The 17,335-nt window shown below is 58.5% G+C and overlaps 2 protein-coding genes across 2 annotated transcripts; one reads left to right on the forward strand and one right to left on the reverse strand.

The window, feature by feature from the left end:
* The first annotated feature begins 528 nt into the window (after positions 1 to 528).
* NSUN5 (NOP2/Sun RNA methyltransferase 5) lies at positions 529 to 3,818 on the forward strand. The gene is made up of 10 exons (XM_058817884.1): positions 529 to 686; positions 802 to 924; positions 1,072 to 1,243; positions 1,322 to 1,430; positions 1,693 to 1,831; positions 2,193 to 2,308; positions 2,625 to 2,803; positions 2,884 to 3,088; positions 3,159 to 3,311; positions 3,405 to 3,818. The coding sequence occupies exons 1-10, from the start codon at positions 594 to 596 to the stop codon at positions 3,508 to 3,510; spliced, it is 1,395 nt and encodes a 464-aa protein (XP_058673867.1). The 5' UTR covers positions 529 to 593; the 3' UTR covers positions 3,511 to 3,818.
* A 312-nt stretch (positions 3,819 to 4,130) lies between these two features.
* On the reverse strand, positions 4,131 to 16,998 carry POM121 (POM121 transmembrane nucleoporin). The gene is made up of 14 exons (XM_058818027.1): positions 16,896 to 16,998; positions 16,505 to 16,781; positions 16,218 to 16,421; positions 15,797 to 15,955; positions 13,625 to 13,705; positions 13,194 to 13,365; positions 12,166 to 12,257; positions 11,373 to 11,443; positions 10,559 to 10,683; positions 10,064 to 10,166; positions 9,672 to 9,842; positions 7,609 to 9,345; positions 6,675 to 6,803; positions 4,131 to 6,470 (listed from the first exon to the last, which is right to left on the reverse strand). Exons 1-14 carry the CDS (start codon positions 16,996 to 16,998, stop codon positions 6,376 to 6,378), a joined length of 3,519 nt encoding a protein of 1,172 aa, XP_058674010.1. The 3' UTR covers positions 4,131 to 6,375.
* Positions 16,999 to 17,335: the final 337 nt, after the last annotated feature.

Genomic DNA, 17,335 nt, shown 5'->3' on the forward strand with positions numbered 1-17,335 from the left:
AACCCATCACCCACAGGCTACCACAGTGTCTAACAATCAGTAGTAATGTCAGTGTGCTTCCACACGCAGGGACCGGATGGGGTGTCCGGGGCTGGCGACCAAGATCACTGGGGTGGTAGAGGTGGCTGGCATGGCCGGGGTAACCAGGATGGTCAGGGTGATTGGTTGGTCAGGGTGGGATCACCAGGATGAACAGGGAGGGTGACGGGGGTCACTGGTGTCACTGGGCTGGCCAAAGTCACCGATGATGGAGTGGCCGGGATGATGGGGGTGACCGGGGTCATTGGCTGGCCGGGGCAACCAGAGTGGCCGAGGTCATTGTGATGATGGGGTGATCGGGGGGGCCAGGGTGGACAAGGTGGCTGGGATCACCGGGGTGACCGGGGTGACCGGGTTGGCCGGGGTCACTGCGATGATGGCGAGGCCGGGGTGGGCCGGGCCCTTCCGCCCGCGCTGCCCGCCGAGCAGCGCCCGCACGGTGCCCGCCCCGCCCCGCGCCCCCTCCCCGCTCTGCCCCGGGCACCGAGCCCGGAGCGGGGCCGCGCTCGCCCCCTGCGGCTCGGAGGCCCCGGCGGAAGCGGCGCGGGGCGCACATGGCGCTGTACAGCGCGGCGGCCGCGGTGCTGGCGGGGCTGGAGCGCGGCGAGGGCGGCCTGAAGAGCCTCGTGTACAACAGCGGCTTCCCGGTGCGCCCGGAGGGAGCGGGGGTGCGGGGCGGCCGGGGAAGTCGCACCCGGGAGGGCGGGGGGAGCCCGGAGCCCGGCGCGGGCCCGGCAGCGCTCATCGCTGGCTGCTCCGCAGCATGTCCGGCAGCTGTACGCGCTGGTGTCCGAGACCCTCCGCTACGCCTCGGTGCTGGAGAAGCTGCTGGATGGAGCCGCGCTGCTGCAGGCCGAGAAGAAGCTGCCGCCGCAGCTGGCGAAGGTACGGCCGTCCGCGGAATCCCTGGGCCGCGGGGCCGTGTGCTGCAGCCGCGCCGTCCCGGATGCGCAGAATCCCCGGGTCGCGGTGTCCCGGAGCCGCGGTGGCCTGGGGCGGCGGGGCCGGGCTCACCTCGTCCCCTCCCCGCAGGTCTTGGTGTATGATCTGCTCTTCGGCAAGGGGCTGAAGTGCGGGGGCCGGTGGAAGGCCCTGGCCCGGCGGCACCGGGCCCGGCTGGAGGCCGAGCTGGCGCGCATGAAGGTGCGGCACAAGGTGAGCCGCAACGAGGACCTGCTGGCCCCGGAGGCGGTAAGCGCCGCAGGTGAGTGGGCTCGGGCTGGGTGGGCACTCTGTGCTGGGAGCAGTGGGGTCTGTGTCTGACCTGTCCGGCCCCTTGCAGCCTCCCAGGTCCCACGCTACGTCCGGATCAACACCCTGAAGACTTGTGTGGACGATGTGATCGAGTTCTTCAAGCGCCAGGGATATGCCTATCTGGGCAAGGCATCCAGGTGAGTGCTTCTTTCTGCTATCCCACCTTTCCTAGAATGTCAGCAAGTGGGATGAGGTCTGGTGGGTTGAAGGGTTGCTGAACTTGGTGCTCAGAGTGGTTGGGTTGGGGTCTCTATCACTCCCCACTCTTGGATGCTGCCTATCTGGGTGCTGCCTGGAGCTGGTGAGGAGCTGTGGGATGAAGGGATTTCTCAGCCTGGGCTCTGCTGTGAGCAGTGGGATTAGGACTTTGTATTCATGCTCCCTGTGTCTCTTGGACAGTGTGGAGGAGATGAAGGCCCTTTCTGGAAAAAAATTCATGTTGGATCTGCATCTTCCGGAGCTGTTGGTTTTCCCTTCACAGACACACCTCCATGACAACCTGCTGTATACTTCAGGACACATAATTCTGCAGGACAAGGTGGGGGAGCTGGGGAGCAGAAAGTTGCAGGGGCAGGAAAACTACTGACAGGGATGAAGGGTGAGCTCCTTTCCACAGTGGCTCAGCTTGCTGCAGCATTTAAGTCAAAGCAGAAACTGTGGGACACCCGTGGGGCTTTGCTTCTGTTTGATGGTTCAAGATGAAATTCTGGGGTATAAAATCCCTGTGGGAGTTGGGAGGAGCAGGGGGCTGTGGGTTGGCCAAGGCTTTTAGTGGAGCGTGGTGATGGCCTTGGCCCTGTGTCATGGTGGTCCTTGTGACTCCACAGCATCGGCCCTGCCTCCTGAGGAGGGGGCAGGTGTTTCTGCCCACCCCTCTGATGGTCTTTACCCTCTTGCAGGCCAGCTGCCTCCCTGCCTTCCTCCTTGGCCCTGTTGCTGGCTCCCATGTCATCGATGCCTGTGCTGCCCCTGGGAACAAGACAAGCCACCTGGCTGCCATCCTGAAGAACAAGGGGTGAGGGCAGAGTTGTGTGCAGGGGTGGAGGGAAGGGGGGAGGTGGCCCTGGTCCCCCTGAGCCCACAAGAAGATGGCAGGAGGAGCTACAACCTGTCACCAACTCAGGTGAGCTGGTCACTTCTGGGCCACTGGAAGGACCTGAGGGGACATGAAGTCTCATAGGGGTTCACTCCCAGCCCCCAGCCCTGGTCCCGGTCCATAACCCTGCCAGAGGGGAGGCAGCTCTAAAGGTCTGCCTGCCCAGTATTTGAGTGTTCCTGGAGGCCAGGTGGTCTGTTCACGGCTTGTCTTGGGCGCTTGGCTCTGCCTTCAGACAGATCTTTGCCTTTGATGTGGACCCCAAGCGCGTGGCCACCATGAACACACTGCTGACACGGGCAGGGGTCACTGGCTGTCAGCTGGTCCAGCAGGACTTCCTGACCGTGAACCCCAGAGACCGCAAATACAGCAGGGTAACCCACATCCTTCTCGACCCATCCTGCAGCGGCTCAGGTAATGTGTGGGGCTCCAGCTGCTCCCCTGGAACTGGGCTGTGGGTGTGCAAACCCCGGGTGACAGCTCCCGTCCGGCAGGGATGGTGACGCGGGGGCCAGGGGAGGAGGCGGCCCCGAGTGCTGAGCGCTTGCAAGCACTGGCTGGCTTCCAGCGCCGCGTCCTCAGCCATGCCCTGAGCTTCCCAGCTCTCCAGCGCCTGGTCTACTCCACCTGCTCCCTGCACCAGGAAGAGAACGAGGATGTGGTGCAGGCTGTACTGCAGGAGTGGGGCTCGGCCTTCAGGTGGGTCTGGCTTAGGGAGCCTGGGGGGCTGTAGGGCAGGGTTGGTGCTGAGCCCTTTTCCATGCCGCAGGCTGGTGACTGCCTTCCCGTCGTGGCCCTGCCGAGGGCTCGCGGTCTTCTCTGGAGCAGAGAGCTGCCTCCGTGCTTCCCCTGCAGAGACTTTCACCCACGGCTTCTTCGTGGCTGTGCTGGAGCGGTGCAGGGAAGGGGCTGCTGCCCCCAGGTGAGGGGGGCTGTGGGGGCTGCTTCGGGGGGGCACCCTGGGGAGGGTGTTAAGGGGGGGTTTGTGGCTCAGGCCGTTTGCTCTTGTCTACAGCTCCCTGCCTGCAGCAGCCAAGGAGAGCCCGCAGCCAGGAGAGGGAACAGAGCCAGGAGCAGCTCCCAAGAAGAGGAAAAAGAAAAAGCAGCGGGTGAAAGAATGAAACGTTTTCTGGACAAACCCCTGCACAGCTGTGGCTGTGGGGAACACATACTGGCCTGAACACAAGTCAAGCTCTTTGCTAACTGCAGTCAGCGAGAATTCTGTAACGCTGGGGACTGAGTGCCAATGCTGGGACCACCCTGGTGACAGGAAGGGGCAACTGCTCACCCAGGGCTGCCCCTTGCAGCCAGCCCCTGCCCCAGGTTTGCTCCCAAGGCAATCCGCACTCTGCACCCTGCAAGGCTGGGGTCCTCCAGCTGGATTAAGGGTAGTTTATCGTGTTACCTCCTGAAAAAAATTCACTGTAGGGACGAAGCAGATTAAAAGTTTCTCTCTTTTTGCTGTTTTTTTTCCAGTGTGTTTGTGTAGTCCTGCCCTGAAACTGCCACTGCTCATAGTAGAGGCATAGTGGGAGGGAAAAAGATGAAATAATAATAATAATAATAATAATAATAATAATAATCCTCTCCCTCTCTTTGAACTGGGAGAGCAAGGAACATGAGCCAGAGGGTGCTCCACCTGAACCCCACTAGCACCACCCTGCCCCGGGAATCCCAGCCCCAGGAAACATACATGGGCACAGCCAAGTGAACACAGTTCATTTTATTTTAAACTGGAGACATGAGAAGCAGGGAAACAAAAATTGCACATTCACACTAAAATCCTCATCAGCCACACCAGGAATGATCCAAGTCTTCAGTCAGTTAAAATCCAGCCTCTCCCCAAGCACAAGGGGCTCTCCCAGCAGGGCCTGTGTGGCAGGGAAGGGACAGCCTGGCTCCTCACAGGTGTGTGGGACTACATGGGGCAGCTACCTGAGGGCAGGACCCAGAGTCAGGGTGGCCTCAACCTTGTCCCAGCTCATCCCCATCTTCTCAGAGCTGACCTGGCCAAACCCTGGCACCTCAAGGACGAGGAGCAGGTGCTCTCCTGGCCCAGAATCCTAACGGGCACAGGGAAGGACACCCAAGGTCAGTCTTTGCAGGCAATAGCCCCTTGCCCTCTGCTTCCTCCAACCCCAAGGACACATTTTCCCAGCTTGGCTGCTCTTGGTCCACTGCACCCACAGCCATGTTGGTGGATGATGGCCAGAACATTCCCATCAGGACCTGGAGGTCCTCTACGTCCCCTTACTACAGGGCTGTGTCCCCTCTGTGCCACATAGAGCCCATCAACTGCCCTTTCTGCTGGGAGAGATGTCTTGACCCTGGCACTCAGCACCGTAACATCAGAGCTCCTGCTCCCCACCCTCAGAGAAATAATTAAAAACTTAAAAAAACTAACAAAAAAAGGTTTAGTCACATCCACATACATCACATTTAAAAGGAAGGGGATGATGAACAGTGGGGGGAGCATGGCAGAGCCTGCAGGATGCAGCTGCCTTTCCCAGTACAGTGCATTCCCACAGGCACAGGCAGGGTGGGAATACCTACACTAACGGCTGCAGGGTAGGCAACTTCACTGAACCAAGCTTGAAGGAATTTGAAGGCAATTTAGCTTAAATATAAAAATAAATTTTTATTTTGCTAAAAAATGTTTAAATATTTGTGATTTTTTTCTTTTTTTTTCTTTTTTTTAAATTTAGACCCCAGCAAACACACACACTCACACGGCTCGGAGAGTAAAAACCCAGCAGCAAAGCACTCCTGGGAATGGAGTGCCCATCCCTCGCCAGGGACAGGGCAGGGGGTGGCTCTTTGGTGACCCCCAGCTCTGGCAGTCTCTTCCACAGAAGCTCCAAGGCAGGGAAGGGTGGGAATCTCACTCCTGGCTGGATGGGGACAAGGGAAGCAGCACCACAGTTCCTAAGAGCTAGTAAAATCCACTGGGATGAAAAATGAAAAACAACTTGGATTTGGGATGGAGGGGAGAATGCATCTGCTCTGGCCTCCTCCTGTGAGCAATTCCAGAGCCCCCTGAAATGTGGAAGAGAGGAGAAAGAGAGAGGAAAAGGGAGTGGAGAGACTGCCATAGTTGGAATCCCCTGTCCTAGCTGCCTTTTAGTCACGACATAGAAGGGACAACTCCCCAGCACGAGCAGCCACGCAGTGATGCTACTGTCAACACCCAATTAGCCGGGGCACGTCTCCCCCCAAGGACTGGTGCCCCCGAAAAAGAAACTCCAAACAGCAAATCCGGCATAACCAACATGCCGCCACACACACGGTTTAGCTCTTCCTCCAAACTCGATTCAGTGAGTGCAGGAACAGGAGCATGGATAAAGCAGAACTGGGGAGCAGGGTGGGGGCAGCCCACAGCCCCACGAAGCAGCGGAGATGGGAGAGGGGTGGGGGGACCCCCATCCTCACCCCGTGCCTCCAGCGCAGGTCCCAGGCTATGGCATGTCCTCAGCTGGAGGCAGCAGGACATCAGGTCCCAGGGGTGTCACCCAGCCGCACTCATGCCAGTCAGCTGTGGCACCGAAACAGAGCCAGGCTGGAACTCACCCTGGCTGCAGGCATGGGACCATGTTCACCAGGCCACAGGATGAACAATGGGAAAGATTTTGGGACCTGGTGAAGACGGCGTCTGACAGGAACTCGGAACCACGGCATGTCGCCAGCCAAGCTCTGAGCGGGACAAGGCCTTGGGGCTGGCTGAGGGCTGGGAAGGGGCATGGAAACAGCTACAAGAAGCAAATGGGGAGAAATGTACACATTATTAAACAAGGCAAAATAAATTGAGGGAAAAGAACATTGTGGATATGTACAGAGATTTGTCCAGTCTTGGGTCTGGAACTGTTCAAGTAACAAGAGTTTGGCTTATCATCCAGTGGGTGTCAGGGACGGGGCCTGGTCCCACCATAGGGACAGCTCCAGTCCAGAGGCCCCCACACGTGAGCCAGTGGAGCCCAGCAGCACCAGGGCTACTTTTTGCGGGTGTGCTGCCTCCGTGCCTGCAGCCGTTGGCGAGTGCCCATCTTGGATCCTGCCCCGATGGAGAAGGTGGGAGTGGATGAACCTGGAAGCAGAAAGGTTGCTCAGGTTGCTAGCTTTGGAATCAGTGCAATTCTCACCCTGGGAGGAATGGAAGACTTGGCAAGAGTCCAGCATGTACTCCCTGAGCCGTCTCCCAGAGAACACCTGGCCCTACCACTGTCCCCAGCCTAAGGGGACACTGTGACCCATGAGCTCCCCAAGGCTGGAGCATCAACTCCCTCCTTACCAAAGGAAGTGCCGACTCCTCCAAAGCTTGAGGCAGGAGTGCTGGGTGTCCTGAAGGAAAGGGTGCTGCTTCCACTGCCCACAGCTCCAGGGACAGGCGTGCCCTGCCCAAAGGTGGGCACTGAAGCTCCTGGAAAGCAACAGGTCACTGTGAGACAGGGTTAGCAAAGGAGAAAGAGCTTTTGGGAGCTGGTGGCACCCAGAGGAGGGACAAGATGCTCTATGGGGGCTGAAGCACCACAATCCATCCCCCAGAACCAGCCTCTGCTCCTGAAAAGCCCTTTTAATGCAAAAGTTACATTTTCCAGATAGTCCCTGGACTCTCTGAACAGCAGGGCCGCACAGAAGAATTTGTCAGAGAGGAACAAAGACCTTGGCCTTGCTAGATCAAGGAGTTGCTCACTGTGTGGTTTCAGTTCCATGGGAGCTGGGAATATCCAGCGAGGATCTCAAGTGTTAGGGAAACCTAACAGTTTTGCTGTTAGGCACAATCCATGGAGCAGGTGCTGGTTGGCAGCATTCCAGCTCACTAAGGTGTTCCAGGTGGTTCTTAAGGACTCAGATAACCTCGGCTCCTGCAGGATACTTGGATGGGCAAAGTCGGGGAGCTGGTGCCTTCAGAGGGGCCAATGAGCAGAGTTTAGGGATTCCCCTCCCCAGAGGATCAGGATCACTACAGGGAGTGATGGGAGTGCCTTCCCTTTGTACAGCAAGGCTCTGCATAGCAGGAACACAGGCCTCACCAGGGCTGTGGACCCTGGGCACCTTGGCAAGGTCCATCAGAAATATTCCTGCCCAACTCTAGATCCTCAAGATGGCCTGTCTGCCCCCATCCCATCCTGGAAATGTTCAAGGCCATGTTGGACAGGGCCCTGAGACATTATCTTAAAGGCCCCCTCCAACATGACCCATTCCATGGCTCCATAATGACTCACCTCCAAATGCAGGCTTGCTGTTGGGAGTGCTGGTCATGGTGAAGGCGAAGGGCGTGCTCTGGCCCTGCGCTCCCAGTGCACTCTGCGGCAGAGATGAGCTGAAGGGCGCTGCTGCCGGGGCTGCCCCGCTCTGCCCAGCCCCGAAGCTGAAGGCCACAGCTGGGGACCCACTGCTGAGGCCCAGTGTACCCATCCCAAAGGCGCTGGTGGAGGGGCCTGGCTGGGTGCTGGCCCCAAAAGTGAATGGAGATGGAGTGGTGCCAAAGACACTGGCACCGGTGCTGCTGCTTGTGGTCTGGGTGGTGGCACCAAAGCTGGATGTGGTGGAGGTGGCTGTTCCAAAAGAAAACACCGAGGTGGTGGTTCCAAATGCTGCCTGGGTGCTGCTGGTGCCAAAGGAGCCCTGGGCACTGGTTGTGCCAAAGGCTGGCTGGGCACCACTGCCAAATGCTGGCTGAGCCACCGACTGTGCTGGGGAGGCTCCGAAACTGAACGAGGGGGTGAAGCTGATGGGGCCAGCAGCAGGCTTGCTGGTGGGCACCTGGCTCTCAGCAGCCCCAGTGCTGAAGGTGAGCTGGCTCCCAGTGCCAGGGTACGGTGGCAGTGGCTTTGCGCTGGCTGAAAAGCTGCCAAAAGCTGAAACTGAGGAGCCGAATGTCGGTGGCACTTGAGCTGTGGTGGCTGGGGCAGAGGTGGTCAGTGTAGTGCTCCCAAATATGCTAAAGCCCACAGTGGTGGCAGCAACCGTTGAGTTTGAAGGTACCTGGCCAAAGGCAGGGCCTCCTGGGACACTGGTGGTGGCAGTGACTGCAGCTGGAGGTGGCTTCCCAAACTGGAACACAGGCCCTGAGGGGGTAAAGCTGGTTTCTGTGCTGGGAGCAGAGCTGGAGAGGCCTCCAAACAGGAAGGGCTGTGTTGTGCTGGTGGAGGTGGCAGCATTGACAGTCACACTAGCAGCAGGGCCAGCGGAAGCAGGCGGGTTCGGTCCAAAGCTGAAGACAGGTTTAATGGTGGCATCCGTGGAGGAACTCTGGGTGGTGGCAGTTGTAGCTGCAGTGGTGAAGATGACGTTTGGAAGACCCGTGATTCCTGCCACAGCAGCTGTGGAGGCAGTTGTCGGCTCTGAGGCCGGCTGTGCCGCAGGTTTGAAGGCAAAAGGAGAAACTTTTGCTGGGGATGAAGCTGCAGTGATGCTGCCAAAGATGGGCTTGAATATGGAGGATGTGGAGGACGTTGAGGCAGGGCCTGAGCTTACGGGCATGGTGGCTGTGGTGGAAGTGACAGCCGTGCAGACTGCTGCGTTCTCACTCTTCGGCACAGCACCGAAGATGGGTTTGAAGATGGGGGTTGTGGTGGGCATGGCAGTGGGTGGGGTGGGCACAGCAGTGGATGCAGTGGGTGTAGCAGTGGCCGTGGTGGGCACGGTAGCGGCTGCAGTCACTGCTGGCTGGCTGGCTGGCGGGGTGTTCAGCATCCCGAACAGGATGCTTGGCTTTTGGAAGGAGGGAGGCTTGCTGGGCGTCTGGCCCAGCTCAGTGAACACAGGAGAGGCCAGGCTGCTGGGGGGTTGCACCACCAGGGCAGTGGGAGCACTGGGGGAAGGTGTGCTCAATACAGGCACAGGCTTGGTGTCAGCAGAGATGGCAGGCAGAGAGCTTGACTCCAATGACACAGCAGGAGCAGGTGGCTGTGCAGCTGACGGAGGTGGCTGGGATGCTGCCACAGTTCCAGTGGAATCTGGAAAGGGGAAAGAGCTTATTTATGGACAAGGGGACACCTTTAGAAGCCCACCTTTCGGCCATGGTACTGACCTACGGCTGCAAAGGCTCCCAGAGCTCCCATCACACCTAGCCCTCCACAGTTACCATAGCTTCCAGTACGACCACGGGCTCAGCATCCCCAAAGGTGTCCCCTCAAGCCCTGAATGCTAGCTCTGCTGCCAGCAGAGCATTTGAACAGATGGTTTTTGTCAGCTGCTTCATGCAGAGACAACGAGGAATTCCTGCTGCACCTGCCTGACTCTGCTGGCATTCCACTGTGCCAACTCTCCTCCTCCACCTCACCTGGTGTTGTGGATACAGCCTGGCTGCTCTGCATCTTCTTCAGACTGTCCAGAAGTGAGGAGCTGGCTGGGGCAGGAGCTGTGGAGGCAGGCACAGGCCCAGCGGAGGTCACAACAAACACCGGTGGCTTGGACACAGGCATTGTCTCTGCAGTGGTGCTGGGGACTGCATCTACAGGGAAACAGCAAGATATCAGGACCCACAACTGGCTGTGAGGAACAAACCTTTAGCAGAGTTTCCCAGCAGGCAGGGGAGCTGCACCTACACCCCACAGCCCTGGGCAACCTCACCCAGCACCACAAAGCATGAGATTTCTTCAGCTGGAAGGCATCAAGAGCACCCCCAGACCCAAGCTTGCTCCTACTCCTCCAACATTTCCAGCCCATCCTTACCAGCCTTATCCTCCAAGACACTGTTGAACCACTGCAGCACTGCCTTCTTCTCTGCATCCAGGTCCTCTGAGGTGACGGAGTAGCCCAGCTGAGGTGGTGGGGGCTGCCAAGAGAGAGCAGCAGCAGCTTAGCTCCTTCCCAGGGAAGCGGGCAGAGCCTCTCTGAAGGCGTGCTGGCGACTGTCTGTGGTGAGCCCTGTGAAGCAGGTGGTCCTGCCGCAGCTACTCAGGTCCCGGACACTGGTGGGCCCCCGGCGTGGCACCGAGGGCATGGCAGGCCCTCCCCAGGCCATTACCTGGTCCGGCAGCAGGCAGCACAACCACGCACAGCCCACCAGACACTGGGGCTGGGGAGAGCGTCACTTCCCACTCGACCAAGGACGGGGCCTCCTTCCTGAGGGCAGGCAGGTCAGTGCGCCCCCAGCCCTGCAGAAATTGCAGTGAGCACATTCTATTGCCAGAGCGGGACCAAAAAGGCTGTGAGACAGCAACATACCAGCACTAGCTGGTCCCCACGGAAAGATGACAGCAATGGGATCTTCCGCTTGCGCTTCCCACTGCTCCCCGAAGCAGATGGTGGGCTCAGGGAATTCTGCTTCTTCCACACCGGTGACTCCACACCTACAGAAGGAGACAAGTTAGGCTGAGCTCTGGGCAGAGAAGTGTTGGTTGTAGTGATGGGTCTGTCCCTTCTGACCCCACTCTGGGTGCCCCAACTCGGAGGGCAGAGGCATGGTTTTAAGCTGAGGACAAGGCTGTGATACCCTGAAGAGCAGCTTCACATCCAGGAGGTCTGTGACATGAGGCTGGTGGGCTCTGTGGGGCAGTGGCCCCTTCCGAGCTCCATGGATTGTGCCAACATGCTGCCTTACCCAAACCACATGCCACAGCTGGCACTGTATTATGGGGCCCATCTGCCATGGGCACAGAGGATTTCCTCTCCATTTTAGCTGAGGAAGCATTGGCATAAGCTCAGACTGGAATTCGGTCAGAGTACTACTCATGCCACTGCAGTTTGCGGATCAAGGCTGACACCTGACCCATGCCGGGTTGGGAGCTGGAGCTCGCTCTTGCAAGCCAGTTTCCAGGCATCTGCTAGCACCCCAACACTGTCAGCATCCCCTTGTCACCTGGAAATCCCACTAGGGCAGTCACTGAGGGCAGAAGGGCCACTGCCTTGGGACCAGCACATGCCAAGTTTCCAGGTGACCCCTCAAGCCAATCCCACTGCAGACCTCAACTGCCTCCTGTCCTGCTCTCTTGCTTGCACTGGTGACCTGGGTGCAGTGTCGGGGCACACCTACACTTACCTTTCTCTGGCTGCAGCTCCTTGTCTGATTTCACTGGGGTGGAAGCATTGGAATGCTGTGACTCTTCTTCCCTGTGTAAGCAGGAGGGACAGTTACGGTCAACCCTGGGCCCAGCCAGCCCTGTCTGCAGGGAGCAGGTTGAGACTGAACAGGCTGAAGACTTGCAGGAGTATCCCTGGTGTTTATCTGCCTCCTGCAAACAGATCTCAAGACAAAAGCTTTGCCCAACTCCAGGCAGAGGAATTGCTTCCTCCTCCAGACTCAGCTTGGTTGAGCCTGTGCACCCTCCACAAGATGAGTCAGCCTCAGGAGAGTAGATGGCAGTCACTGCCCCTTGCAGGTTGGGCCCATCCAGGTGGTTGTGCCACTTTTAGTTCTGACATAAGTTCAGGCTCCTCTGATTTCGTAAAGAGGAGAACACAGGCTGTGCTCCAAGGCAGGCACTAAAATACAGATCCTGGGATTTGACTTTGACAAGGCAAAAATCAGGGCCTGTCTCCTTCTAATGATCTGGCAATCCTGGCCAGGCCAATGCCACCAAGCACCATCACTACTGTGGCAACCTGTGCCCTTAAATCTCTGACTTTAATGGGGAGTGGGCCAGGGGTGACACAGCTTAGACACACCACAGCATGACAAGGTGACAGGGAGACCAATCGACACAAGTGGGTCTCTACACCACTGTGTGTAGGAGAGGGGCCTGGACTGTCCCAGCTCCAGTGGAAAGTGGGATTTGCATGCTAAGATGGCTGGGAAAGACCGCTCTCTTGCTGGCTGGCCATCAGCTGATTACCTGGCTTTCTTGAGAGGCCACTCTGGTGTCTGGGGGCGGGAGGACGCTGGGCTGGACAGAGGGGACACACTCACACCTCTTCTCTTCCACAGCTGGAATGCAGAGAGATACCAGCAGTAACTTGGCATGAGTCTGGCAGAGAGTACAGGCCCCCTGATCTCCCACAACAAGCCCCACTGCCCAGGGCCATGGTTGTTGAGCCCAATGAGCTCAGAGCTTCTCCTGCTTCACCACCACTTAAACTCCCCTCCACATTTTAGGGAGCACAAAATCTGGCCACCCTCAGCTGAACCCACATAAGGAAAAAGCAGCCTCCAGGGCCTTTACTGCCCTGACTGAGCCCAGGGAGGGAGTACACTTCTGGGCACTTACCTTTGTGCGACACAGGTGGTCTTTCTCAACTGCTTTGGACACCCTTGTGTGTGGGGCTGCTCTGGCAGGAGGCAGCACCTCCTTGCCAGGGGTTCAAAGCAGATGGATTGCAATGCAAGGGTGAGACTCTCTGCAGTCCCAGCAAACCCTTCCCTCCCTCCGCCTGGAGCAAACCTTTCCCCACCCAGACAAAGCTCCAGTAGCCATGGCTTTCTGTCCCTGGCACCTGCAAGCCCAGCCAGGCCACAAGCAGTGCTCCATCACTGTCAGCAGGTGGGACCTGGGTCAGAATGAGAATACATGGCTCCCACACTGCTGATTCCTGCTGAAAAGATGTCAGCACAGCAACACCATTTTTTCCTTCACCTGGATCTATCCAGTCTAGCAGACTGACCAAGAGGCAGGAGAGAGGAGAAAACAGTCTCTTTCTTGGTTTGGTGTAAAAGAGCAGTACAGCTCAACCTGGGACTCCTCCAAAAATGAAATAATTGCTGCTTGGCCCACGGCCCACAGCTCACCTGCTCTCTGAGCTGGTGAGACTGCCAGGCTGAGCCACACTGGGTCCAGACACCCTGCCACACTGCTGTCTCCTCACGAGCCCAGAGCTGGGATTACACAGGTGATCCCAAAAGAATGCCAAGATCCAGTGTCCCTACCTGTGAGAGGCCCCGGCTGGAGCTGTAGGAGCTGGCGATGGCGTTGCGGATGGAGCTGGGGATCCCGCCGGCGTAGGTGTTGCTGAGGGAGCTCATGGAGGAGGTGCGAGACCTCTTGTTGGAGCAGTCATCTGGGTACTGGGAGATGAGGCCCCTCTTCAGAGAGCCTGGCCTGGAGGGGGATAAAGGTTTGATGAGCTCCTCACTGCTCCTGCCCATTGGTCCTTTTCATACAGGGCAGGTGGAGGAAGGAAATCCTGCTTAGAAACAACTCTCAGCAGCAGCACAGCCTTGCTGTCACAGGTGACAGACTCAAGCCACAATCACAATCTCTCTTGCTCTGCAAGCAAAACCCAAGCCCCCTTTTTCAGATCCCACAGACATTTGCTCCCTCCCATTCCAGGAGCTGCTTTTGGCTGTTGGGCACTTACTTGGGTATAAGAGAAGCAGGGGCACCATTAGCTATCAGGGGCTCAAATGCTGACTGCCCACTTCCACTGCTGTCGTGGCGCCTGTGGGAAGAGAGTGTGAAAGCCTATGACAGTGTGGAAGCCTCTCCCAGCCTAGGGAAAGGCAGGCTGAGCACCCAGAGAGAGATCAAACCTTGCTTTTTTCCTGGCACCCAATACTCAGGACAGAGCTTTTCCCCACCTACACCCTGCTGCAGATTTTCTCTCCCTATAGGCCTGTCCTCACTGATTCTCACCCCAAACACCAGGAGCTCATCCAGCTGCCTGCTTGGCACAGTAATTCCATGTAAAAAAAAAATTGCTTAAATCCATTACTCTAAGCCAAAATACTTCTAGAAATGAGCTGCTCAGTTTTTCTGAACAGACTTGAGCTCTGACCTCTTCCTAACCAATGCCCTGGACGGTTCAAGTAAAAAACTGAGTTCCCCTTCCCATTATGATTTCATGAGGATCTGAAGTGTCAAAAGACACCCTGCTGTAAAGTGGAACTGGAGGTGTAGGACAGCCCTGTCACTTGGCCAAAAGCTCCCCTCAAGCCCAGGGCAAGCTGACTCCAAGGCACAGGTGGTCCCACACTCGCCAGCTGACACAGCTCCTTTCTGTCCACCAAGTACACAAAATTTTCTATCCACAACCATTCCTTGTGCTTGCCAGACATTAATGCCTTTAAAATTGGCTTTTGTGGCAGAGCTGTGTATCAACATATTACAAAAACAGTTTAAAGAAAAATACACTGAACTGATTTTGTCTGCGCACACATTCTGTTGTCCTGATCGGCTCCTGTGGGGCTCAGATCCAATGAGCCAAGCATTCAGAGATGGGAATTCAGTGCTGGAAGAGGACAGTGTACCCTGCTTTACCCTGCTCTGCTCCTTGGGCCACCTACAGCAGCAGCCCTGGGGCAGGACAATGCCCCATTCTTAGCCCCCCATCCCAGCCCAGATGGAAGAGGCTCCATGGACATAACTAGGAAGGACAAGGCAACTTTTGGAGCAAGTGCAGAAAAGAGCAACGAATTCAGTAAGGGGACTAGAGCACCTTCCCTGTAGAAACAGGCTGAGACATCAGGGGCTGCTCAGCCTGAAGCAGAGAAGGTTGTGTGGAGATCCCAGCAGCCTTTCAGGATCTGAAGGGGTTTACAAGGAAACTGGAGAAGGACTGCATCAAGAAGTGCCATCATAGACAAGGAGGAAAGACTTCAAATTGAAAGCAGGGTAATTTAGACTGGATATACAGAATAAATTCTTCTCTCTGAGTGGTGATGCCCTGGAACAGGCTGTCCAGACAAAGTGTGGCTGCCTCATCCCCAGAAGTGCTCAAGGCCAGGCTGGACAGGGCTTGGAGCACCCTGGTCTAGTGGAGCATGTCCCTGCCTATTATAGAGGGTGGCACTGGATGACCTTTAAGGTCCCTTCCAACCAAAATCATCCTGTGATTCTAGGAAAAGCAGGAGGGTGGGATAGCAAAACAGTGCTGTGGCTGGGTGGTTGGAAAGGCTTTGGCAGACCATGGTTCTCAGGATTTGCTTCTTGTCCTTCCTATGGACACTGGCAGAAACATAGCACCCTCCCTCCTTCCAACTCAGGGATGGAAGTTGCTGGCCTTGAGTAACAAAAGCAGCAGTGTCTCACTTTCTCTCTTGTTTCACCTCCCACTGATAGATCAGCTCAGAAGGGAAATGCTTGGAGCTCTCCAAGTGCAATGCTTCCACCTGGTAATCCCATCTCTCCTGGGAGCCTGGGGCTGACGGAAGGACAGAGCCCACAGCAGATACCAACATTTCCCACCATGCTTTCTCAGTCTTCAAAACCCTGTGAGGAGACAAGCCTGTTCCCATCTAGGCTTCCCAAAACACATCCCAGCCAGGCAGGGGAACACACTGGACCCACACCTAAACCACATTCCTTCGACTTTTAAAGGAGGACTTTCAGATGCAGCACGAAGGACTGGGTGATGGATGGGGTGTGCTTCCTCTCTGCAGTTAACTTCTCACAGTACTTTTCCAGCCCTGACTCCAGGTCTCATGGGGCCTGGCATGCTCTGGGACACATCCCATTGGTCACCTCTGGAGCAAGAATCCCAATTGTGACCTTCCCAACACACTGTCTGCAACTTGAACAGCTCCCTTTTTACCTTCTTTTGGTCTCCTGATCATTCTCAAAAGTCTGGTCCTCCTCCTCCTCCACAGCCCTTTTCCTGCTCTCCCTGATGGCATTCAGCACAGTCTCCTTCGCACATGGGTCAGGGCTGCTGGTGGCTGGGAAGGCCAGTGGCGAGACCAGCTGTTCTAGACTGTGGAACAGAGCACAGTGAGGTGTGAGACAGGCTGGGGTCCCGGTCTGATCCCCCCACAGAAGGGAGGACACAGCTCCGCCCTGCAGCCCTTCCCGGAGGTTTGGACAGCACCATCCCCCCAGGCACATGGCAGCGCTCAGGATGGGATGCTGTTCCCGGGCACAGCACAGGGGACTGAGCGTTCCCCACAGCGTCCTGGTCCCCACCGTGGCTGACAAGCGGGCTCCCCCAGGTGTGTCCCGGTCTCCGCCGTACTCACGCTGGGGATCGGGCGATGCTGACGGCTGGCGGGGCGATTCTCACGGTGACGGGGCTGCGGAGCGGCCCGGCCCGGCGGGCCCAAGGCGTGCTGCGGGGGGAGCCGCCCTCCCAGCGGGCGGCGGGCAAGCACAGCGGCACGGCCGGCCGGGCCTCAGGCAGCGGGTACCGGCGGCGCGGGGCCTGCGGCCGGCAGCGCGGCACCCTGTGGGGACAGAGCGCGGTGAGCACCTCCGACGCGGTCTGGGGCTTCCCCGCCCGCTCTACCCCGATCTTCCCCTTGCTTACCCGGGCTGCGGGCGACGCGGCGCGGCCCTGGCGGCCGGGCCCCCGTTGGCGGCGGCTTTGCCGGGCGGGCGCGGCGCGGGCGGGCCGGGCCGCATGGCACACCAGGCGCCCGCCGCGCCCAGCGCCGCCGCGCCCAGCAGCGCGCCCCGCAGCAGTAGGCAGGCCAAGGCGAGCGCCAGCGCGGCGGCCACGGCCAGCGCGGCCCTCACGGCCCCATCCCGCCCCCCGCCCGGCCCCGCGCCCGCCATCGCCGCGCGCCCGCCGCTCCCGGCGTGCTCTGCGGGGCGGGGGGCGGAGGGTGGGCGGGGCGGGGGGCGGAGGGTGGGCGGGGCGGGACTTAACAGAAGGGCGGAAGCTTCCCCAGTGGGCGGAGCTTAGGGTGAGCGCGTACCGCGGAGGCGGGGCTTAGGTGGAGGAACACGCCCAGTAGGCGGGGGCTTCCAGTCCCAGGGCGACGAGTCCTGCCGGCATGCACGGAGGGACGGGGGCCCCATGGGTAGGCGGAGCTTAACGAGAGAGGCGGGGCGAGCGGGGCCGGCCCTCTTGCGTCAACGCGGGGCCCGTGGCTTTATGGGGCGGAGCTTCTGGGGGGAGCGGCGCTTCCAGCTACGCGGGGTAGGCGGGGGCCGAGGTAGGCGGGGCTAAGTGGGCGGGAGCACGGCCAGCCCTGTCTCCGCGGGCTCCCGGTATGCTGTGCGCGGCGCGGGCGGGGCTCAGCCCGCGACCCCTCGTGGCGCTCCCGTCCTGCCTTCTCGTTCCCCCGCCGGGGGCTCTCCCCTGTCATCCATCTCCCCTGTTCCCACCGGGACCTCTGGGCTTGCCCCAGCCCCA

Source organism: Ammospiza caudacuta, chromosome 20 (genome assembly GCF_027887145.1).
Source record: "Ammospiza caudacuta isolate bAmmCau1 chromosome 20, bAmmCau1.pri, whole genome shotgun sequence".
In the NCBI taxonomy this organism is placed as follows: Eukaryota; Metazoa; Chordata; class Aves; order Passeriformes; family Passerellidae; genus Ammospiza; species Ammospiza caudacuta.